We start from the raw sequence: 24,202 nt of genomic DNA on the forward strand, positions 1-24,202 counted from the left end.
GAAAGCTTTAAAATGTATTTGCAAACATAGAAACGTAAGTCACTTGTAACAAACGTTAAGTAGCAGAGTCACGTTTCTGTCCTTGCTTTCAGTATTGCTTTGGGGGAATTGAAATAAATATAAGAAGAAATGGGCTAGTCGTGGAGGCTTTACTGATGTATCTGTTCTCACAAAGGCACCTTTTTCTTCTGGTGTAGTTAGTAGAAATCATCAGTTTGGCAATGGCAGTCTTGCTGTTGTAAAAGCCCAGGTGGATGGAGGTTGTCCGAGCATAGTTGTGACTGTAGTGGGTTTGATTGCTGCCTTTGCTCTTGCCCCTGTGAGCAGTATGGATGCGCTGGATAGACTTCTTGTGTGTGGATATGGCTTAGGTGGAAAAGCGGAATTGAGCACCAGTGCTGGTAGTGGGTCTTTGAGCTCAGTGAAGTATTACTGATTTGCTGTTTGGTAAGAAAATGAATCTCTTAATCCCTTTGATATACCACTTGAGTCTTGTGCTTTCCTTCTTTAAGATACTTGTTATTTCAATACACTTACTACACTGACTTCCAGTAATATATTTTTTTTAAACTCTAAACAATGTAGTGGCATATTTGGAGGGGGGCAGAATCTGAAGGCAAAACCAAAAGTAATTTCTTGGTAAGGATAAATGAAGGGCTGTTATTTATTCTAGGCACCCTTCTATTCTAGTCAGGGTCATCTGCATGGTTCTCCCATGTTGATCACAGCTACAGAAAATGAAAGAAAACGGCAACAGGGAAAGCTGAGTGTTATGTTTCCTGTAGCATATCATTTAGTATTTCTTACATCCAGACTCTTAACCATCTCTGCTTTAGCTGTGGCAGCAATCTCTGCCAAATCTGAGAAGGCAAGTGTGGTGTTTTCCAGCTGTTCTGGATCGAGGCGGTGTCAGAAATGACAGAAACAGATGTGCTGGTTCTTGCTTTCTGTTGGAATTTGTAACCCGGTGCCTTTAGTTGTGCTGAAATTCTCTGCAATTGATCTGCTGAGCTATGAAATGTGATGGCAGTTGAGGAGCTGGCACACATTTGCTTCTAGCATGTGCTATATGAAGGCTGTGACTTTCAGTAGGAGAGGAAATACTTAATATTACGGTTGCTAAATCTGATAAAACCTGCCAGAGCTTTATAAGTAAACTGATTACTCACTTCATCTTGTATTGTTTCTTGGCTTCTTGAGCTTCATTTTATTCCTTTTGTAAGGTTATTCTTTGCTTATTCTTTGTATTTGTATATTCTTATACAATTCCATACTTGGAACTTGTTCTGTTTTGTTCCTCTTCTGTGATTTCCTTTGTTCCTTCCGCCGTTCTCCCTTACTTGTAGCTGTTATCCCCCAGTCTCCACAAGCTGGCAAAACACTTTCAAACACATTTCTCAGAATAAACTCATAACCTTGTTTTACTCCTAGAACTCCACTGTTACACAGTTTTTTTTAATAATGTACTTTGCAAGTGTTACAAAGTGGATACCCAGTTTAAGTCAAAAGTTATAAAGTTACATGAAGGATTGCTTGTATAAGACTTGCAGGATGCAAACTTCAGATTCCGTAAACAGTGGTGGCTTCCTTCCGCCCACCCCCAATCCACTGTAAAATACCAGACAGATGTATTGTTTCTTCAGGAGAATATTGGGATATATTGCCTGTTTTCTAGCATCTAGGGAAGTGGTCTTCAAACCTTTTTGATTGCACACCCCATCAGTAAAAATATTTTGAGCACGCACCCCTAATAAGCTTATAACTATTTATTTATAAATTATATACATGTACTGCTGTATTATTATCTATGTTATAAATGATACAAAAGTAGAAATTAAAAAGGGTGAGATAAAGATAAAATAAAAACTATTTTTAATTTTTAAATTTTATTTAGTAATGATACAAAAAATATTTTCTTTCCACGCCCCAGAGGATTGTCTTGCGCACCCCTGGGGTGCACGTGCCTCACTTTGGATGCACTGGGAGACTTTTTGAGAATTATTTACTTCACTTTTTTTTTCTAGTTTTCTTAGCTTAGGAAGCTGCAATTTTTCAGAAGGTCAAATATAATATATTATTTTACATTAGTAACCTGTTGTAGGTATATATATTTTTAGACGTGTCCCTGTTCAGTATATGTGGTATATGTAAGAATAATTGTGTAATTGTTTCTACTTCTGTATAATTGGAAGGGGTTTACTACACCTGTGATGTCCCTGTCAAATTGAAATAAATTCAATAATTGGACTTGATGATCTTAAAGGTCTTTTCCAACCTAAATGATTCTGAGTCTATGATTCTAATTAATTACTTGAGTCATTAGTAAAACTAAATGTTTAAAGGAAGCATCTTAAAATGCTTTCTTATTGAATTATTGTTACTTTCTTTGCACACCAGTTCGAGGGAAAACAGTTCTCTTTGGTAGTCTTTTACATTTAAGTAATTAAAAAAAAAAAAGCTAGCTGTTAGTTTTTTCAGATGCTGAATACTAAGCAGGTTAGAAAAAGTAATTTAATGACAAGACAGCATGGGCATGTTTCAGGTAACTGTTGTTTTAGGGGTATCCAACTGTATTATTAGACTTGAAATTTTTTTCTTTCACTGGTCATTGCAAGAGGCGACTGTGTTCTCTGGCAGTGGGAGACCATCTACTTTGCTCATTTTAACCTACCTGTCTAACTTCTATGTGGGCCCTTATTTTTAAATACATGTAAACTTACAGTTATATTTGCTCAGGCGCAGTGTCAGTGTTGTATAGTTGTTGGTTTGGGTTTTTTTTCTGATTTGGCCTGTGGGCAGAATGAATTCGCTTCTGCCTGCAGCATACAATGTGAATGTCCTGACTGATGGAGGTAGGCGCAAGCAGGGCATTCTTTGTAAAGTCATCCTGACCGTATGATTTGTTCCCCACTTTGGACTTGTTGATTCATATGATACTAGAAATGTTATCTTTTGGGCTCCTTCCTTGAGGGGAAGAATTAAGATAGGACAGGACGCAGACCTGTGCAGCGTGGTGGCTGAGGGATGGTTAGCCTGTTTCTCTCAGTGTGTAGCAGATTGTTTTTGTTTGCTGATGGGTGATATTTCCAGACTTGACAAAAAGTTACGTGCTTGATGAAGTTACATGTGTCTAAAAAAAAAAAAAAAAAAAAAATCTATTTTTAATATTCTTGTAAATTCAAATAAAGATGTTGGATAACTTTTAGAAGTGTAGCTAGGGGGGAAAGTGTTGGATAATGAAATGGACAGTATGGTACAGTGCTTTGCTATATGTATTTCATGTGTTTGAGTTTAAATTCAGAGTAATGTAACTCGAGCTGACTTTCTACCGGATGTCATAAAATGACAGATTTCTGATTTTTAAAATGTCAAAACCATAAATCATTAGTTTGCTAAGATTGCACTAGCAAGCTATTAAAGAACATGGCAGTATTTACTGTAGATAAATGCAAATTTAAAAAGGTTCTCTGTATCATGGTTTAAATGATTTATTTGCTTTCAATGCACATATGAATCTGATGTGATGTAAAGATTTAGGATATTTCATTTCCTGTATGGAGCCACAAATTTGCATATTATTAAACCATCTCTTGGAGTCATATCTTTCTTGTATGTCTTAAACGGTATCACAGGTTAAGGTACACTGAAAAAAGTTAATTAAAATAAAAGCAGAATTAAATGCTACTAACATGGATACTGGAAAGATATGAATTTCAGCTGGATTTAGATATAGTCTACATCTATGTTAATGTCTATTGAGATCTATAATATAAGCCAAACTCTGGAAACTGTCAGGTTTTGTAAATACGCCTTTAGCCACTATTTGGAGTGTGTTGAAATCTTGTCTTGAAATTGTTTGATTTGCAAAAAATCAACTCGGTAGTCCTTTGTTTCCTCAGAGATTTGAAATAAAGCTTATAGTCACACGGCCTCTTCAGGAGCAAAGGGCCTCTGTGCTCCGTGTCGTGCTTCGAACAAAAGCCAGTAGAGAATGAGTGTTGTACTGTCTCCTCTTTTCTTCTCCGAACTTGTCCAATGGCCTGCAGGTTTGCTGGGTGTATCTACTGTTTGGTTGTCTGTGTCAGTGTGGTTCCCTGGGCCCTTAGTACTCATGTTTTTTGTCTTGGTCTTGGCAATCCTTTTTATATCAGCTGTCCCACCTCTTGATGGGTCAGTAAAGATTGGGAGGAGGGTAAAATTCCTAGTATTGGACTTGTCTATATCTTTCATTTTTGGAGTCTGTTGTTGAATTTCCAGAAGGGAAGACAGAAGTACTGTGCACCATGGTGTGGAGTGCTGTAACTGTTTTGAGTTTGAGTGTGATTTTTGTTTTTAATTTGAACTGTTTGTATTGAGATAATTTTTTTGGATGGATACCAAACTGATAAAGTAAATGTAGGATTTTTTGTCTTTTTTTTGTTTGTTTATATAGGGTAAAATTTAACTTTACTAATCATTTCACTTAAAACTGGGATTGCTCCCTTTATAAGATAAGAGATGAAATTTCATTTTTTTGGTACGTACTTAAAAAAAATATTCTAAAAGCTTTTTCTAAAATAGGTTAAAAACCAAAATTGCACTGGGGCTGCACACTACAAACTGAACTAATTTTGTTAGTGAACTAATTTGACGTAAAAATGCTTGCAAGCAGAGTGAAAATACTAGATTATTGGCTAGGGTAAACAAAGCATCATTGATTACAGCATAATCATCTTTTTAAAGTGTTTTGTGTCTTCCCCCGCCCCCCTTCTATTGGGAAGGAGAAACCCACAGGTAAATGTCACCACCATAAGGTTGCTTCAGCTGTATTGTACCTACTGGGACAAGAATTTTGCTTTTTGACATTTGTTATTTTGGCTGAGAGTGTTATTTTAATGTATACATAGACATAGCTCAGTGCCTTTTTAAAGAAAAGTTTTAATGAACTGTGTTATGTCTCAGATTAACTGGATAGGAGATATTTGCTGCTCTCTCCTGTGTAAATTGGGTAAATTGCATGCCTTCCGTAATTAGCAATTGCAAGTTGAAGAAACTCTGGTTTTATATAAACCAATACTTAAATGTAAACTTTTCTACTAATTTGAAATCTTATCCAGTCTTATTTCCTGGAGATACAGCTTTCTTCTTCGTTGTGACAGCGCATGAGGTATAAGCTGCTGATATAAAGCTGTCTTGGGGAGGAAGAGAATGATATCGTGCTGAGACACTATATTAAAAATGTGTAATGCTGGGCTAACGGTTTCAAATACAACATTAGGTGGCAGCAGCAGACTCTTAACACCTTGTGCGTGCTTGTTAAAATGACTTTTAGGCAGTTTTCCAAACGAGAGACAGACTTAAAGCAGTTTTACTTTAATACAGAACATTCATGCTACATCACTATGAAGGGAAGCAATGGGAATGATTTTTCCTGAATGATGCAGCTTTGATCATAGTCAGTAACAGTATTGAGCAGAATCATACAAAAGCATCAAGGTTAAAGTGGGTGCAATGTTGTCATGCAATGCCACTATTGATATGCCTGGTTTAAAATGGAACTTTCTTATTTGCCAGGTAAATGAAGGTGTAAGTTTTGTTAGGAACTTGGCAACAGGAGAGAAAGCAGCTAACTAAGAAGAAAATGAAATGTACTTTTTTTTTTTTTCCTTTTCTTTACTTTCTTACCATTCTTTTTCCCTTAGAAAGCAGAGGAGATGTATTCTTTTTTTGTAGTGTAACTGTCTGGTAGTGTTGGATGGGGGGGAAACTGGTGACTTCAGCCTGAGATATCAGCAGGTAAAGTTTGTGGTTTTCTGCTCAAGAAATACCTGTTTGCTCTTTGATTGGTTTTGGTTTTGTTTTTTAACCTGGAAGAAAGCAAGTCCAAAGCTGGAGCAAGGTTAAAGAGGATTCTTACGGAAGAGGCTGGAGTGGAATCTTTCCTTCTGTGAAAAAGTCACTGGTCACTTGCATACTCATGGTCTCATGTTACTTCAAACTTTGAGCTATGGTAGCAAATGACTTTAAATCATCTGTGTCTTGCTGGAAGGTTATGACCTTGCCTTTCACGAGTGGGTCTTCCCACAGTTCTTTGTGCTTAGCCTGGTTTTTCTGGTTGCATTATGGTTGATATAGTGGCAATATATTGAAGAAAAAAAGGTTGATATCCAGGCTTTTCATGTCCCTTTCTTGCCTCCCTATAACCTCTCTGGGCCTGAGCCCTGTTTGCCATGATTTCACGGACTTGACATTCATGCTAATGTCACTATTCGATATACTTATCCAAACTATCGACAGGCTTTCCTACCAAATCTCCTCTCAGGACTCGTATTTTAATATGTTCTCACCTCCAAGTGTTGTGTTAGTGATAGAAAAGACTGCATGGAAAAGTCGGGGGTGAGGGGCAGAGAATGGATTGCTGCGAATTAGTACCTACGACTTACTCTTTTTTCCCCACCTTTTTCCTCATCTGGTCTGTAGAGACCTTTCCAAATCAGAACCATCTTTCTGTCCCACCCAGGATGTGTACCACGGTGTTGACTTCTACTGTTTATTGTGTGCCCTCAGGGGATTTGACTGGCTTGGGATCACTCATGATCCTATGAGAGCCTTGCCCTAAAGGGGTTTTAGTTCTTATACTTCCCAAATCTTTGGCATGTATTTTTGATGATCAATACATTTGTTTTGAATTTCTGAATACGTGAAAGGGGGTGGAGTCCAGGTATTACTTTGGTGGAAGATAAGAGTAAATGCAGGCAAAGAGTATTATATTTATTGTTACTCAGAAGCATAATGGCTAAAATGAATCCATCTTTTTTGTGTTTGTGTTCTCCAGAAGCTGGATTCAGATTTCATCATTGAGGGATGAAAAACATAGGGTTTTGTTTGTTTGTTTTTAACCTTGCATTGACTGACATGATGTAAAATTGCAGTAAGAACAGGACCGTTTTGGATAACATTAGCTATTTTGTGAACAGAGGTAAAATGTAGGATGTATATCAAACCTTTAATTGTTGAAATGGCAACAATTTCAAACTAAACTTGAAATTTAGTTTAGCTTCGGCATGTTTGTCTTGATGTTTATCTTGTATAAGTACCTTGCTCTTATGAATAGAAGAGTTCAGGCAGTTATCAGCTCTGTACACACAGCTTTGCAGGTTCGTATTAAGCATAAACTTTTAAAATTTCCACTGAGGTAGAACTGGCCTATTTGACTGCATTTTTTTTTTTTTTTTTTTCTTCATGGGATAGGCATTTTCCATTGGATGGGCATTGTCCATACTTGTTGTTTTGGACATTCTGAGATTACAAAATCAACATCTTGAGGAAAAGGGAGGTCACGGTTTGCTTCATTAATCGTTCTTTCATCCTGGCTTTATGGAACAAAACAAGTACATTTGTCTTGATGTGTAGGTTCCCTAGTAACCAGAAGGATGAGGAAGCTCTGTAGAAGTGAAGTCTTTTTGGGAGGTTTGAGGTAAAACTCTGGAGATCCAGCCCTATGGTTCTCCCAAGTATAGCCAATTTGGCTTTTCCAGGAGAAACGCTGATTGTAGTCTTGGACTTGATTTCTTTTTTTCTGATATAGTTCATGGAAATACTTTTCTTCACATTTTCTTACAAGCTTTTGAAATATTTTATATCTGCCACTGGGAGAAATTACTTTAAATTAGATTAATAATCTAGATCATGATCTTTCAGGGAACTGGAGCTTGACTGTGTTTATTCTGAGCTGTTTTCTGCATACTGTAGTTTGGTAGTTGCTCACCCAAAGAGCGCACCATCTCTTTTATATCTTGGATCACTTCTCCTGTTTTGTTAGATGAAAGGTTTGTTGCAAAGAGAGGTTTTGTGTGTTTAAATTGGCTTTTTCTTTCTATTTAGAAGTGATGTAGTGCTATTTTATACTTAAAATTAGTGCTATTATGTTGACTTCCCATTAGTTTGGTTCTCTAAGGGGAAAAAAAAAATCACACTCTGAGCGTGTAGTTAAAAATTGCTGTAAAGTATTCTCCCTGTTCTCAATCAGCTAAATGTAGAAACATTTTACCAAAAAGCTTGAGCTATCGGTTTAGTTTATATATTTTTCAAAGGTAAATATAACTGGCAAAATGTAAAATTTGTGAGGATGTATTTGAATACTTTGAATACTGCACTTTAAAACCATTCCTGTAAGCTTATACTTAGATGCCGAAGAAAGAAAACGTTATGCCACCCTGTAGGTTGCTATAAAGATTGTTTATGCAGCTCAGCATAGGACTTAAAATACGTTGAACTGGAGAATTTTGAAAAATGTACTGTGCGACATAGGAGACCAAATCATGCTAAAGTGCAAGGAAAGACTATACATCAGTTCAAAGGCTACATTATTCAAAAAAATACAACCATAAAAAAGGTAATAAGATTACATTCTCACACTTCATGGCTAGTAAGGTGCATTAAGCTGCTCAGATATTCATAACTTACTGTGACATTTGGGAAGATTACATTTTGCTGTGCACAGCCATTACTACAGCTCAGATAATAACTAGCCAATGCATGGACCTGGATTATGATCCCTGTCATTGGAAACAAATTTGTGTTTTGAAGGTTGATCAGTTTCAAATCACCATTAGAAAGGGTTAATATGAAATACTGTGGGGGGTGTGTGTGCTTATGTGTATCTAATGGGTATGCATACATATAGTACATCAACTGCACTGTGCCTTTGGTATATTGCTTTCTCTGTCAATTTTTTTGTCCTCGCTTCCCTTAAAGGAAATCTTAAAATGGTAATTATTTTTACCATAGCACATTATTTCTAGAATGTACTTGCTGAAATGCTTGTGTTTGCAGATTAGATTGGAAACCTAATTTGACAGCTTCCTGGATGGGTGGTTACTGATAATAGTGTATCTAGCCAAAAATGAAAGATGGTGGTGTAGACTATAGGGTGAAGGTAAGGTCACCTCTAGTTGCCGTATATGGTTTTGGTGTGATAATTGATGGTTGGCTGGTAGTTAAAACCAAACGCATAGAGAGTTGAATTTCTTGTTAGGAATTAGCAAGTGTTTTGTGGCTAGAATTTAACCTTCAGCTATTCTGTCTGTACACGGAATGCAGTATATTCTTTGTTTCTTACCTTGGTGGTGAGAGAGTGAGTGGCTTCTTGAGGAATACCTCAGTTCTGTAGAGAGTGATAAATTTAGTGTAAAATAAAGTGTAACGTTGGTTATGTATTTTACATTTTCAAATGTTTTGTTCGGGTTTTTTTTAAGGGGGGTATACTTTTTTTCTTTGCATTTGTTTTGCGATAATTCTGTGTTAATCCATTCTGCTCAGCGTTCTCCCTTGAATTCTACCTTACAGGGCTTTCTTGAGGTAGGCCTCTGCTCCATCTTATGGAGGGGGAAAACTGAGGCTTGGAGAATGATAATGACTTGATAGATTTGTTTGAGTTGACAGTGTGAGTTGATATAGAGAAGCTGGGAGTATAATTCAAGTCTCCCCGTTTAGTTCCTGCAGTTTCCCTGGATATTAAGGAAGCATCTGATAGTAAATTGCATAATTATTTTTCAGGACCAAGAGGGGAGAAAATGGAAAAGTGTAAATTACTGTTTAGAAACTGTTGCCATGAGACATTGTCTATTCTGTCATAAAAGCAGTAACTTTCTCTGCTTCTTGTGGTGTTTGGCATTACTGATTTATGCCCAGAAGACCAAAGATTGCTTCTTCAGAGTGACAAGATTTAGACACTTGAGGAAAATGTATGGTAATTTCAGTAGTTAATGAAGAGCATATATTCTGTTCCGCTGGGTAAGTTTATCTTCAGATCCTGACTAGCTGAGAGAAACTGTCGGAGCTAATATGGAAGGAAGTTAGTATATGTATTTTGGGGCAGTTTTGAGATGGTATGACTTTGGCAAGTGACAGTACTGCAGCTGTTAATGGGGTTAAAGCCTGTGAAAGGAATACAATGTAGGACAAAAATGATGTCTTCTCTTGGACAAACTTGTAGAAGTGAGAACGAGCTGAAATGCTGTTGATCATGAGTCCATTTTGATCATTTGAGTCAATGCTATCTGAATTCCTATTTGTATGGTGGTATATAATGGGTATTATGGCAAGCATTAAGTTTAATACAGTTCTAAAGTCCAAGAGAAGTTTAAAAAGTGGAGTGAGGAACTGGGGTAGAGAAGTTACCTTAGTGCAGCACATCTTTCCCTCAACTGGAATTTTTATTTTATTGAGTACACAAATGAGAATGAAGTAGGTTATTTCCTTCCCCCCTCCACCTCCTTGGCACGTGCATATGTGGTTAGTTACTCAGTGTATGTTTAAACAAAGCCTGCATCTAGGAGACCTGAAATATTACTTAAGTGCCTTAGCCAAAGCATAGTAAGAGGCTTCAAACAGCGCTGCAGTTTTGCATTCACGCAAATACAGCAAGCCTTTGCTTCCTTTTAGTACCTGTGGCTACTAATGAAACTGGCAGTTAATACTTAACCAGCTTTATTCGGTATCTCAGGAATGACTCTTAAGTGTTTATAAGTGGCAGTATGTCTGATGTGTGTCAGCTCCTTTTGGCTAGAATTGCCCTCTTATTTGAGGAGTGTTAAGCACATGTGAAAGAAAGCTTTTAGGGCCAGGCCATTTAAGTTATCTTAGCTGACTTGTCTCTCTCGCCTGTTTTGGAATGCTCACTTGGTCTCTTCACTTTTCAGCTATGTGGGGCAGCTCAGGACATCTGTATCTTAAACTACCCACACGTTCTTCTGCAGCAATTGTCTGATAGTGGGTGACACCTTAGGAGCACCTTTGTTGAAGTTTCTCAACAGAACTTGAAACAAAGAATAAGACTTGATATGTTGATATTGGCCTCGCTATGGTTTTTTGAGCTTATGTCTTTGATAGCTTTCTTCTTGCAGAATGAATAACTTTAAACATGGAATGGTACTTCAATACAGTTGTCTTAAGGGTTTTTTTTTAATCTTTTGTCTGAAAGCTTGTTGGGGGCCAGTTTGACTTGGAAATGAACTTTATCATCCAAGAAGGAGAGGGCATCACCTGCATGGTAGACTTGCTGGACAAGTGTGACATCACCTGCCAGGCTGAGGTGTGGAGCATGTTTACAGCCATCTTGAAGAAAAGTATACGCAATCTACAAGCATGCACAGAAGTGGGGCTCGTTGAACAAGTGCTCAAGAGGATTGATAGAGCTGACAACATGATTGCAGGTACAGTTGCACCCACACTCAAACTGTATTCCTTTTATGTAAAATCTCACGGAGGCATTTATTAATTGATAGAAATTTGACATTGCATTTTATTAAGCAATTATATTGCTGTTCCTTTTCAGATCTCTTAGTGGATATGCTGGGTGTGTTGGCTAGCTATAACTTGACAGTTCGAGAGCTAAAGTTATTCTTCAGCAAGCTTCAAGGAGAAAAAGGGAGATGGGTAAGAGAAAACGCAAAACTGAAACCATTTTTGTAGTGTTGCTTATATTTTTCCTAATGTTCACAAGTTAAAAGGCTGTTTGATAACCTTTATAATAAACAAATTTTAAATGTACCAAGAAATATAGGATGCTTTCTGGTATTATATCAAGGAATCTTTTTACTTGCAAGCAATTAAAATATAGAATAGTGATGAAATTAAATTTCCTCCTCGATCTATGTACAGGATTGGTCTTTTTGAACACCTGGGAGTAATATGGTGACTCTAAGCAAGTGTTTTTGTGCACATGTGTGGGTTTTTTTTTTTATTTCTAGTTATGTGAAATAGAAGGAAAAAGGATTATTTATTTTTTTAAGACAAAAGAGAGAAATAAATAAATAAATTTCTACATGGGCAGTTTAGTGTGCTCATATTTCCACATTGTTCTGCTTTACCTGAAGATTTAAAAAAGTTATCTAGTTAGGGAGGTGAGAATTTGTGGCAGAAATTGAAACGAAGGAAATGAGCTCCAGCTGAAAAACTGTATTGTGTTTCCTCCTGTTTCTGTGTGAACTAGAAAGGGGGAAGAGGGTCTCCTTTTGCTGTTGAGAACCTCCTTCCCTAAAGTAAAAATGTGTATGTCGTAGAGGCCACCAGATAAAGTTTTCTTTAACACAGAATTGTTGTTTTGCTGGAATTGGGAACTGTTTTAACAATAGTTTCACCTGCTTTGAATTTTAATCCAGCTCCTGTTATTTCTAAATACTCTACCTAGTGTAGAGAAAAAGTAGCACAGTGTCTGTCGACTTCAAATAATTAAAAAAAAATGTGTTCGGTGTAAAAGCCAGTATGCACAAATAATATAGCAAGTTTTAAAAGACACTTTGAAATAAATAACTTTGGAGACCTTAACTTGCGCAAATAAAATAGTCTAAACTTAATAGAGTGTTTAAACCTAGTAATTGAACATACAGAGTATATTTAACCATAGATGAATTAAAGTTGTCTCTGTAACATTAACTTTTTCATTTCCTGTCTCTCTGCTATTTGCATTTAATTTCCTTTCTTTATTAAAGACTAAATATAGAGGAAAGGAAGAGAAAAATGCCACAGTTGTATTGCTAAGGAGTTGCACAGCTCCATAAATCTTAAAATCAGCAGTGCTGTAAAGATACAAAGTATTTGGCTACAACACAAATTACCTAGTTGAATTCTGTAGTGCTGAAGGCATTTAAGGAGTTCAGTGTTTCCTCCTCAATTTTAATTCAGATTCATGAAGCACTGTTTATCTGACTATAATTTTGGTACATTTGAAATACTTGCAGTGGATCATGCAATGCTTAGTTTTCAGAAGGTGGCTGCTTACAAGAGGGGAAAAAGGGCACTTCCAGGAAAAGATCAGAAGTGTAAAATCGTAGTTTAAAAATAGATCTACTGGAAAGTTACGCAGTGGTAAAAGGAGACGGACAAAATTGTTCTGTCACTATGACCAGTATTTGCTGTACTTCTGTTGTTGTGAGCTCATATACTTGGAGTTTGTAGTTGCTGAGTATTGCAACAAAATCAATGCAGAATTAGGGTGGTGGTGGAGAAGTGTTAAGTATTCACACTACCCGACCACTCAGTTTTGGTGCTCCAAACTGCCCTTGAGGCTTGAATCTTTCTCCATGGACTTATATGAAGGGATATATGCAACCAAGGCACTTTAATCCAGTATAGACTGTAGTCCTGATGAAAATAGTCCTGTCTGCTGATCCTCCCTCTCCCTTTTGCTAGGTATTCCCCATCTCCGTCGTACTGGCACAGGTTTCATGCAGCCACAATCCAAAACTTCTGTAACTGAAAATTGGTTTGCATTTATTTTTCCTAAATTTATTTTCAGCTGGATCAGTTAATTAGCACACTGCAAATCCACACAAACGGTAGCGCTGATGGGAACGAACAGATAGAGGGAGGAACCAACATTCAGGGTTAGTTTAGCTTATGCTGGATGAAAGTGACGCTGGCCTTTGAGTTCTTAATTTAGTTATCCAATTAACTGTATTTCAGTGCACTTACTGCGTATTGTGTGAAGGTATCCATGACTCTTTGTTAATGTTGTTTATTGGAAGTGCTAAGTGTCTTATAGTATTACTCCACCATGTGCAAAGCTTTAAAATGTGTCAAAATTAAATTTTTGTGTGTATAGTCTTTTCTTTCTTATAGGTGTGTTTTTATTTATTTACAAATGTAATAATTCTCTTTGTCAGCCACCACATGCTGGGAAGTTATTGTCTGTGTTAAAACACATGCCTCAGAAGTACGGACCCGATGCCTTCTTCAACTTTCCGGGAAAAAGTGCTGCAGTATGTAGATATTTTAAGTCTTGTGTTTTGTTTGTTTGTTCTTCTTTTATGTCTATTGGTTATTTTCATTTGTGGTGTTCTTTTGTCTCATCTGTCATTGTCATAGACCTAGAGTTTTAACCAAATTTTTTTCTCTGCCTGACACCTACATGATGCCTAAATAAATCATGCTTATAATAAGTGTGCATTATCACTATAGAAGGACAAATGCTATTACATAAAGAACGGATATAAATGAGGCTTTTTTGGGTGGTTGTTTTTTTTTTCTTTTTTTTTTTTTTTTTCCAGACTGGTTCAGTTAAGTCTCATTGCAAGGAGGATCTGCCTACTTTTCACTCCCATGTTTCTGTGTCGAATGGTACTTGTATTAGTATCCAGTATGTGTGAGAGTGGCTTTGTGGTGGGTTGACCTTGGCTGGACACCAGATGCCCACCAAAAGCCACTCTCACTCACCCTCCTCAGCTGGACAGGGGAGAGAAAATGTAACAAAGGGCTCGTGAGGGTTGAGATAAGGACAGGGATAACACTCACCAAGTACCGTCATGAGCAAAACAAACTCAACTTGGGGAAATTAATTTATTACCAATCAAATCAGAGTAGGATAATGAGAAATAAAAACAAATCCTAAAACACCTTCCCCCCACCGCTCCCTTCTTCCTGGGCTCAGCTTCACTCCTGATTTTTCTATCTCCTCCTGCTGAATGGCATGGGGGGATGAGGAATGGGGGTTGTGGTCAGTTCATCACACGTTGTCTTTGTTGCTCCTTCCTTCTCACACTCTTCCCCTGCTCCAGCCTGGGGTCCCACCCATCGGAGATAGTCCTCCACAAACTTCTCGAAGGTGAGTCCTTTCCACGGGCTGCAGTTCTTCATGAACTGCTCCAGCGTGGGTCCCTTCCCCGGGGTGCAGTCCTTCAGGAACAGACTGCTCCAGCCTGGGTCCCCCGTGGGGTCACGAGTCCTGCCAGCAAACCTGCTCCAGTGTGGGCTCCTCTTCACAGGTCACAGGTCCTGCCAGGAGCCTGCTCCAGCGTGGGCTTCCCGTCTAGCCTTACATCTAGAAACCTTTGCTAGTTAAACTACAGAAGTGTTGAACTAGAAGTGGCCATACTTGTACCGTTTGTTAGTTCTTTTAATGATCAGCTGCTGTGTATAACATATATTGCTTATAAGAATTCTCTGAGAAAATGTGGATACTAGGCACGTGTGGGTTGAATAATACTGAAACAGGATTAAATTTAACAATGGCAGTCATCTTGTAATTGTTCAGGTGACTGATTCATTTTTAAGTTACGTGGTATTCACCTGAAAAAGAGTTCGAAACTAAATAGGTAGTTGGAAAATGCTGTGCAGAATCTTCTGTAGGAATTTACGTATATCAACACTTTTGCTTCTAAAATTATAGGATGAAATAGTATGTTCAAAATTTGATGCTTAATTTCAGAATAAGAGTTGAATAAGATTTGTTAGATGACTCTTTCCAGTTCACATAAACCCATTACCTTTCTGCCTCAGTGGCTTGAGATTAAATTTCAGCAACTTGATGACGTAATGAATTTTTCTGGAATGAAAACTTGAGACTGAAAAACGCAGACTACTAGGAAAATGCTTCTGTGGTTATATGTTTATCACATGCAACAGAACTTGGCAATAGATAGGCATGTTTTTGTTCCTTTTGGCTATTCATGTACTGGTTTTGTATTTAACTTCTAATAATTGTGTTGAGTGCTTGAACCATATGTGATATTGGGGTGCCTCAGTAACCTTAATGTCAATATTCTTATATATTTTTAAATTAACAAGTCTGAGAAATTAAGTATTTGATATAATTACTCCAAGATCCATTGCGAGTTAAACCAAATGATAGCGCTACCAGTTCCAGCTACCAGCTAGAAGTTGGGCTCAAAGACACGCAGCCTGGTTAGCTAGCTGGCATAGAGAAGGATTTATAGCATTTTGTTTGCACAGGGATAGCTGAATGGAGCGTGGGAGCATAATAAGGAGTCTGGCGACACTCAAGTTCTTTGATGTTTTTTGTTCATTGGTGTTGATCATCTGGACAGCATCTTTGATCAGAGGTTATGGCAGTCTTAGTTGAAGTGTGTATTGCAAATCTGTGCAGCAAAACAGTGGAAAGTTAATAGTAATGTTAAAAAACAAAAACAAAACCCAAACAAACAAAAAACCCAAAAAACCAAACAAAACCAACCAAACAAAAAACCCCACACAATAAAACCCAACTGTTTGAAACAAAGGGCCCTGCCACACAGTTTATAACTTAGCTTTTGAGCTAACATAAACGTGGTGTTTGATATGAAGATTTTGGCTGGTGGGGATTGTATTACCTTTCTTTTAAGGAAGTTTTTTAAGTCTGTCACGTTCTAACTGGAAGGCTACATAGACATGGAGTTTCAAGAGAGAACAGAATCTGTTAAGTGAAATGTATATGATTCTCTTTTTGTGGCCAGCTTCTTTTCATAATCAGTTATTTTCTTGAATACCAACACTGTGTGAAAGTAAGTTTATAAACCTGATTATTCTGTCAGGTTATCATGAAACCAAATCAACTTGCATTTGCATTTTGAGGAGCTTTTATGCTGTAAGGCTTCCACTAAGCATTTAATTTTTGAAGTGTGGGTTAGTATTAATAATCTGCTTCCAGATATAAAGACCAGTTTTTAAATATTTAGATTAATTAAATATTTTAATAGTGGAGTACAAAAAGCACAGAAGTTAGGCCAGTTTTTTTAGTATAGGGAAACTGTAGTCATTTGTAGCGTACGCATTTGTAGTGTGTATCTGAAGCTGTATACTCTTCCTATTGTGAAGTTGATCTTTCCATGTGAATAACTTTTTGCTTTCTTTAGGCTATTGCCTTACCTCCTATAGCCAAGTGGCCGTACCAGAATGGGTTTACTTTCCACACTTGGTTAAGAATGGATCCTGTAAATAATATCAATGTGGATAAGGATAAGCCTTACTTATATTGGTGAGTATTATGTAAAACCATAATTCTGATGTTCAATGACTATTAATTGTTAAATGATTTCTGGTTCCATCTGTGTATGTGCTGATTTTGTTCTAATTTGTTAGTTTTCGAACAAACAAAGGACTTGGTTATTCTGCTCACTTTGTTGGAGGCTGCTTGATTGTAACGTCCATAAAATCAAAGGGAAAAGGTTTCCAGCATTGTGTAAAATTTGATTTCAAGCCACAAAAGGTGAGTAAAAATAAAAAAAATCTTTCAAACAGGTTTCAGGAATTTAAAAATGTAGCCTAGGGGGTGTGTCGTAGCTATTGATTAGGCTCGTCTTTCTGTATAAGAACAGTTACACTGGAATGAGCAAAACAAATTTGTGTTCTGAATTCTTACCTCTTTTTAATTTTACTTATGAAATATATAAGAAAGAGCTAGAAAACGCAGTTTACCAGAAGTTTTATGAATTTGTGAGACTTGTGTGAGTTCTCTGAGAACTCTTAGTACATATACACAGCTTGAAAGTTACAAGGCTTGTGGTTTTTTTCCTTCTCTGTTTATACTGTGTTTTCTCCCACCTCCAGGCATTCTCTTCTCCTTTTCCTAAAGGAGCCTTTGCTAAGGCTCCCCTTTATGTCGTTACTTACTCGATGTGGACAAATGCAGTCTTATTTTAAGAAAGCATGGTTACTAACCCACATTTCCTTTTCCTAATCAAGCTAGGACCATTAATAGGAATTTGGTTGTCTTGCATGTGGGAGAACAACAGATTCGTTCTTGAAAGAATGTTATACTTTATGTTCATTCAGGTTGTCCAGAACATAGTCTCCTTGCATTTGGTGCTTTATTCTATGTATCTTTTTAAATGTAAGAATTAAAATGAGTTGATTTTATTATTGATATTCAAGGCTTGCTTGCCTATTAAGTAGTAGTATGCTATGTTGAAAATGTTTAAATTTTCAATTAGATAGTCTGCTAATGTTTCTGGAGCAACTGGTGTAAACATTTTGTGGGAGAACAGGCCTCGTCAGGAATTTCTTATCAGTAATCCCTTGCTGTAAATATCGATTCTGTTTGTGATAATTTGACATGCACAGCCTTTGAAAGTCTTTAGTCTGGAGCCATCCTTGCTCGTTGGAATGACAACATTTGCAGTAGTCCATCATGTTAAGAGTAACCCAACTTAAAACTTATTTACACAGTGGTTTCAGTGTAAATTTGGTTCAGCATTGCCAGATTTTTTGAGTTCTATGCCATAAATATCTTTTAAGGTTCTGTGTCTACCTTTTGTGGAAAAAACGGCATGTATCCTTTGACATAGCTATGCAAGAAAACTCACCAATGACTTAATCTTTTCGACTTAAAATAAATCTTTCAGTCTTAATTTAATTCACATAAAAAGTTGAATTTGTTCTACTGTGCTCCACTTTAATGCTTAAGCTACTTTAAGTGTCTATAGAATTGTATCAATTGTTTTCTTATCGTTTAGTGGTATATGGTTACTATAGTGCACATCTATAACCGCTGGAAGAATAGTGAACTTCGATGTTATGTGAATGGGGAACTGGCATCTTACGGAGAAATAACATGGTTTGTCAACACCAGTGATGTAAGTAATCCCTGTATACTAATATCTATAGGTGATTCTCTTGATGGATTAAATAAATACCCTTTGCCATTTTATTAATAAACCTACCCCATTTTATGCATTTTTTGAAAAATGTTGAAATAAAATTAACAACTTTTTGGTGGAGGAGAAGATTCTGCTTTTATACATCTCAGAACTTAAAATTCGTTTCTGCTGAGACCCTCAAATGCTTGTTTATGTAGAAATAATATTCCCTGATAATATGTGTATTCTTTGCATAATTTGCTTGTGTAGCATAGATTAAACACTGTTACTGAGTTCTGTTTCATTTTCAGACATTTGACAAATGTTTCCTGGGTTCTTCAGAAACAGCAGATGCCAATCGAGTGTTTTGTGGGCAAATGACGTCTGTTTACCTTTTTAGTGAGGCTCTCAATGCTGCTCAGATCTTTGCCATTTATCAGCTTGGTCTGGGATATAAGGTATCTTAGAACTGACTGTGAAGTTTCCAAAGTTTAATTATGTTTAACCTCTTTATGGTGGGTTTTAAGAATGTTGTGACACCTCTATGTTGTTCTAAAAATGTTCTTACTGTTTAATCTTTTCATCAAATTCTCCCATGTTTCTTCTATAAGCCTATTTATCGTCTCACAAACTACAAGTAAGCATTAATTCAATTATTTAATTTCTTATAAAAAATAAATTTGTGTTCCTGTTTACTTCTCAAAATTTCCGTGTTGGTGGTTGGGAGAGGGAGAACACTGCTGTATTCTCTGGCTAGGTTCACTTTTTCATTGAGGCCGAAAACTTTAGATCAAGTATGATGTATTTGTTTTAGAAATGTAGCTTTATAGTTGATTGTGCCAGTCAGGTTTTTTTAATGTGTGAAGTTAGTGCTGAGGATTAGTTTTGTTGCAGTGATTTATTTGTTTCGTCATAGCCTGAGGGGCACTAATTGAAGACTGTTATTCCCTAGCAGCTGTACAAACATACGCTAAAAAAGATGGTTCCTATTCTATCTGCCTCTCAATTATTAGTTCCTTCTGAGTGAACATTGCTGACTGTCATTCTGTTTCCTAGCTAACGTGTTTCTTTTACATTACCCACCATTTTGGCAATGTCACTCTTCAGGGGTCAAAAAAAAATTCTGCAGTTCTAACACTGTAAAATTGACTTGGAGTCAATGTTCTTATGAGACCCTTTCTTTCTGAAATATTGCTAGATTGAAGAAGCAATGTTTCAGTAATTTTTTGGCAGTCGTTCTGTTCTGAACCGTATTCTCAATGTGTGTAATGTAATTTTTTTTTTCTTTTTTCCTTCCTCAACCCTGCTCCCCAATCCAGGGAACATTCAAATTCAAGGCAGAAAGTGATCTCTTCCTTGATGAACATCACAAATTGTTGCTGTATGATGGCAAACTATCCAGTGCTATTGCTTTTATGTACAATCCAAGGGCTACGGATGCACAGCTGTGTCTAGAGTCATCCCCTAAGGATAACCCTTCTATTTTTGTTCATTCACCACATGCCCTCATGCTGCAGGTATTTCAACATTTTCATAGATTTGGAGGATACAAATGTGTCTGTTTGAAAACCTAAAAATCAAGTTTTATAGGGATTTGGACAAGATAGGGAACTGCTGATAGGTTGGCTTTTTGTGTTGTCCCTGCTGCTACCTCCCCTGTTTCTTGAATTAATGTGGATGCACAAGAATCCTAAGAAAAAAAATTATTTTATCAAAGTTACAACCTAAAAAATGTCAGTATTACAAAGTCTGTGTTAGATTTAAAAAAAAAAAAGTCCTTCTTCCTCATTTCTGACATGTTCACTCCCCTACAGATATTACCTATCTCCCGTCCTTTGTCCTATTGAATGTGATACCCTTTTCTTCCCTATGCTTTGAACGCCTTAATCTTTTGTCAGAAGCTTTTAATGTGTTCTGTTCTAGAGTTTCTCTACTGCTAAAGACTTGTTTTAGAGTTTGCAAGCCACCCCTTGTATATTCATCTGAGGATCTACACTGTAGACTGTATCTAAAGCAGTAGGTCAGCCAGACTGGGCATTTAGTGTGGCTGTGGCAGCCAGTTTGTACTTCCTGCTGTTTCTTTTTGTTTGGTAATAATACAGTTTTTATATTGGAGAAATTTCGAACTATTTCTAACAAGCTTTTTAACAGTTTCTGAAGGAGATTTCAATATTTCTTAATTCTTCTTTGCCAGGATGTGAAAGCAGTCTTAACGCATTCTATCCAAAGTGCCCTGCACTCCATTGGAGGGGTGCAGGTACTTTTCCCTCTCTTTGCACAGTTAGACTATAGGCAATATTCATCGGATCATGTTGACACAACTGTTTGGTGAGTGCATATACTTATTGTGTTTCTGTTCTTTGTTTCTTTTTAAGTAAAGGAAATTACCTCTCGCTTTATTAAGCGGCATAGTGGTTTAAATTGTCTTGTGCAACAATGAATTATGTCTAACAACAAAAAGGTGGCCTTGTTACAGGCAGGACATCAAAGTGAAGTGTTTATTTGTACCAAATTTTCTATGAAAGTTCACACAGAATCAAAATGTACATGTTTCTACTTCACAATTTTTTTGTGTAACAGAATTAGAGACAATTCTCTCGAGCTTAGTCCTGTCATGAAGAATATCCACTGGGGAAGGCTTCAAGAGAAACTCCAGGAAGGATGAATTTTTCAACTACATGAAGTTATTCCTTAGAATTTTTTTTGGTTTTTTTTTTACCTTCAGACTTTTTGGAAGATACTGTTATTCAGTCTTACTGCTGGGCTTTTCCCCTGGTTTCAGCTTTGTTTCAACTCAGTCCAACTTCTGAACATTCAGGCACAGAAACTGGTGGAGCTCCTAAGTTCAAGAGTAGTATTAATAGCAAAAGGATTGCTTTTTAGAATCCTGGTGTAGTTTGCTCTGTTTCATTGCAATTGTAGTTTCACGACTGTTTAAAGATGATCTACATCCATACTATTGCTAAGAAGAGGGGGTTACAATGTGCCTTCAGCCCATTTTGAATGGTCCTGGGCCTCTCTTGAACTGGCTCAGACTTGGGCATCTATGTGATGAGTTAGGGATTTGACTTAGTTGCAAACTGGCCCAGCATTAGAGGGGTTTTCGTCTGGCTAAGGTCTTGATTCACAGGCACTAGTGCTGTGACACAAGGGGAGGGGCATGAACATTCCTTCGGCAGCAGCACAGAGATGAATTAGCTTGAACCAATAGTAAAGCTCTGTCTAGAAAAATATTTCCAATATCTCCTCATCTGAAAGCAGCAGGAAGTGGAATGGCATTTGTTACTGATCTTGCAGAAGTCTGTAAGTGAAGTACGAAGCAGAGGGAAGCACATGCTTAACTGTTGCCTTTCTGCAAGAACGTATTTTCAGAAGAGTTTTGCTGTTGCATGGTTATCTCAGAATCCAGAATTTCAAGTTAGAAATGCATTAATTAAAAGCAAGAAGTTAGAGCTTTCAAAATTTAGTCTTGCTTTTTGTTTTAAAATTTCTGATCTGAGCATTTATATAACACATTGAATGTATCTCTGGGCTGTGTGATGGAAGTGTTAATTTGGAAATACTTTCTCATTGTAGTCCTTTAAAACATATTTCTTTATTAAAACACAATATTTTTCAGTTCTACTTTATTGGCTTTCATCATGGAGTTGTTGAAGAACTCCATTGCTATGCAAGATCAGATGCTTTCCTGTAAGGGCTTCCTTGTGATAGGATATAGCCTAGAAAAGGTAAAGCAAATCTTTCTTGATGTTTTACATTAATGTTGAACTCTTTTGAGAGAAATACTTTTCCTAGACTGTTGTAGGGCTCTTCTTTAAGCAGATCTTCTTTTACAGTCTTCCAAAGCCCATGTTACCCGAGCTGTGCTAGAACTTTGCCTTGCCTTTTCGAAATACCTGAGCAACTTACACAATGGGGTGCCCTTGCTGAAGCAGCTGTGTGATCATGTTCTCCTTAATCCTGCAATATGGATTCATATCCCGGCACAGGTAAAATTACTTATTCTTATAAGGTATATTATGATTTGGGAGTGTTGAGACTAAGCCTGGACTCAAAGAATTGCAGGTCCTGGCTCCCCAGCAGAAATCATACAGAAACTGTTTTTAGACTCTGTGTTTCTGCATGTAGCTGTCAAGTTTTGCAGACTCCCAAGGTTTTCAGGGAGTTTGGAAACCTGCAGCGTTCTGCAGAACAGAGCTGGGAGTGACTTCTGGAGTCCCTGACCCAGTCAGTGTTGTAGATTGAGAAGGAATTTTGAATGGGTTATTTGGCAAAAACCCAGCAATTTTTAAGAGAAATTATCCTGGGTGTCAGATTTGAAGTCTTCATTTAAATCGACATATTCTCTGCAGAGTATTTTTGTTTTGGTGAATCTATGTTCTCTGAGAGCGAACCACTTGAATGAAAACTTTCTAGTTGATTCTACTTCTTACCAATTTTTTTGATGCCATCCACAACTGTTTGTTTGACACCTCAAAAACTGAGACAGCAGTAACAATGTTACTGTTGAAGCTGTTGTAAAACATGTATGTTTGCTACAGCTAAATTAGATTATTAGGTATTAAGTCATTATTTCTCAAAAGAAAAAGGGAAAGATGATGTGTAAATAATTAAGCCTAGAATGAATACCTAAGCCTATAATAAATATGCACCTTTCTATAATACTTCATGTGTGACCCTGTTCTGAACAGAGGTTGGACTAGATGATCTCCAGAAGTGCCTTCCAATCTCAGCTATCTGTGATTGTGTGAATACCATGCTTTCAAGCTTCTATGAGTGTGGACCAGCTTAGAAAACCCACAGCACTCTATAGTTTTAGAAATAAAAGGAAATTTTTCATCAGTTTGCAAGGGTTGTAAGAGTTGCGCGACTATTTCTTTAAGACATTTTTGTAGATGAAATTTAAGGGTGCAGTTGTCTGATGTGCTGCAATTTTGCTGTACTGATTTTTGATCTCGTGATTGGGTGTTGTAGGTTCAGCTGATCCTGTACACTTACCTGTCTACTGAGTTCATTGGCACTGTTAACATATATGGTGCAATCCGGCGGGTTGGGACAGTTCTTTTGGTCATGCATACCCTGAAGCATTATTACTGGGTAGTGAATCCTCAGGATCGCAGTGGTATAACTCCCAAGGGCATAGGTATGTATTCATTTCTACTTTCACAAGCTGATGTTTGTTTTAAAAAAATGTTGTATACAATGTATAGAATAGAACTGTAAATGTTCCAGAAAGAATTTTATTTTCATGCAGTGGGTTCAGTGTCACAGGTTGCAGTGTGCTTTTGTCCATAGGATATTCTTGAAAGCTTTTTTTCAGAAACTAATGGAAACTTTCTTTAGAAGTCATATCCTCTGTCACCAAAGACCTATGTGAATTAATGATAGATAGAACTGGTCAGAGAAACTGTAGGGTTTTGAAAGTGTAGAGCTGTGCCTGGGAATGCGGTCTCTTCATGGAGCTTGTTCAAGTACTGGACAGGCTTTAAGTGCTTGTAAGATCTATTGATAATAGCAGTATAGCTGAAAACAGGCATACTGAGTCTGTCTGACAGGTGTAGGGATCTGAACTTGTTGGAAAACCACTTAATAAGCGTGCTTAATCCAGACAGCGAACTCATGGCGAAAGAAGTAGTAAGAAATTTAGAACAGGTGTTTAGTACTTGTCGTTGACACAGAACATAGAGCAAGAATACTGATCCTAAGAAAAAAGCAACGGGAGTAGCTGCTTGACTCAGAAAGCCAGTACTGTAAAAGGAACTGGGAGAAGTGAAATGCGCACCAGCATAACGTAGACACGTGCAGATGCAACTGGCATAGAAAAGGGAATGAATGCTTTTTGGAAGTATGGCTTTACAACTCTCCTAGTT

The 24,202-nt window shown here is 37.2% G+C and overlaps 1 protein-coding gene across 5 annotated transcripts in view; it reads left to right on the top strand.

The window, feature by feature from the left end:
• The window catches only part of LRBA (LPS responsive beige-like anchor protein), a 415,388-nt gene that overhangs the window by 33,450 nt on the left and 357,736 nt on the right, over positions 1-24,202 (top strand). For all 5 annotated transcript variants that reach the window (XM_087736323.1, XM_087736322.1, XM_087736324.1 and 2 more), the window contains exons 3-14: positions 10,964-11,195; positions 11,318-11,418; positions 13,647-13,742; positions 16,611-16,732; positions 16,837-16,963; positions 18,210-18,329; positions 18,644-18,790; positions 19,652-19,849; positions 20,527-20,660; positions 21,952-22,060; positions 22,169-22,321; positions 23,307-23,475. In XM_087736323.1, coding sequence (XP_087592449.1) covers positions 10,964-11,195; positions 11,318-11,418; positions 13,647-13,742; positions 16,611-16,732; positions 16,837-16,963; positions 18,210-18,329; positions 18,644-18,790; positions 19,652-19,849; positions 20,527-20,660; positions 21,952-22,060; positions 22,169-22,321; positions 23,307-23,475 — 1,708 coding nt within the window. The remainder of the gene's footprint in view (positions 1-10,963; positions 11,196-11,317; positions 11,419-13,646; positions 13,743-16,610; positions 16,733-16,836; positions 16,964-18,209; positions 18,330-18,643; positions 18,791-19,651; positions 19,850-20,526; positions 20,661-21,951; positions 22,061-22,168; positions 22,322-23,306; positions 23,476-24,202) is intronic.

The sequence above is a fragment of the Nipponia nippon genome, unplaced genomic scaffold, assembly GCF_047370975.1.
Source record: "Nipponia nippon isolate SJK-2023a ecotype South Korea unplaced genomic scaffold, ASM4737097v1 scaffold_6, whole genome shotgun sequence".
In the NCBI taxonomy this organism is placed as follows: Eukaryota; Metazoa; Chordata; class Aves; order Pelecaniformes; family Threskiornithidae; genus Nipponia; species Nipponia nippon.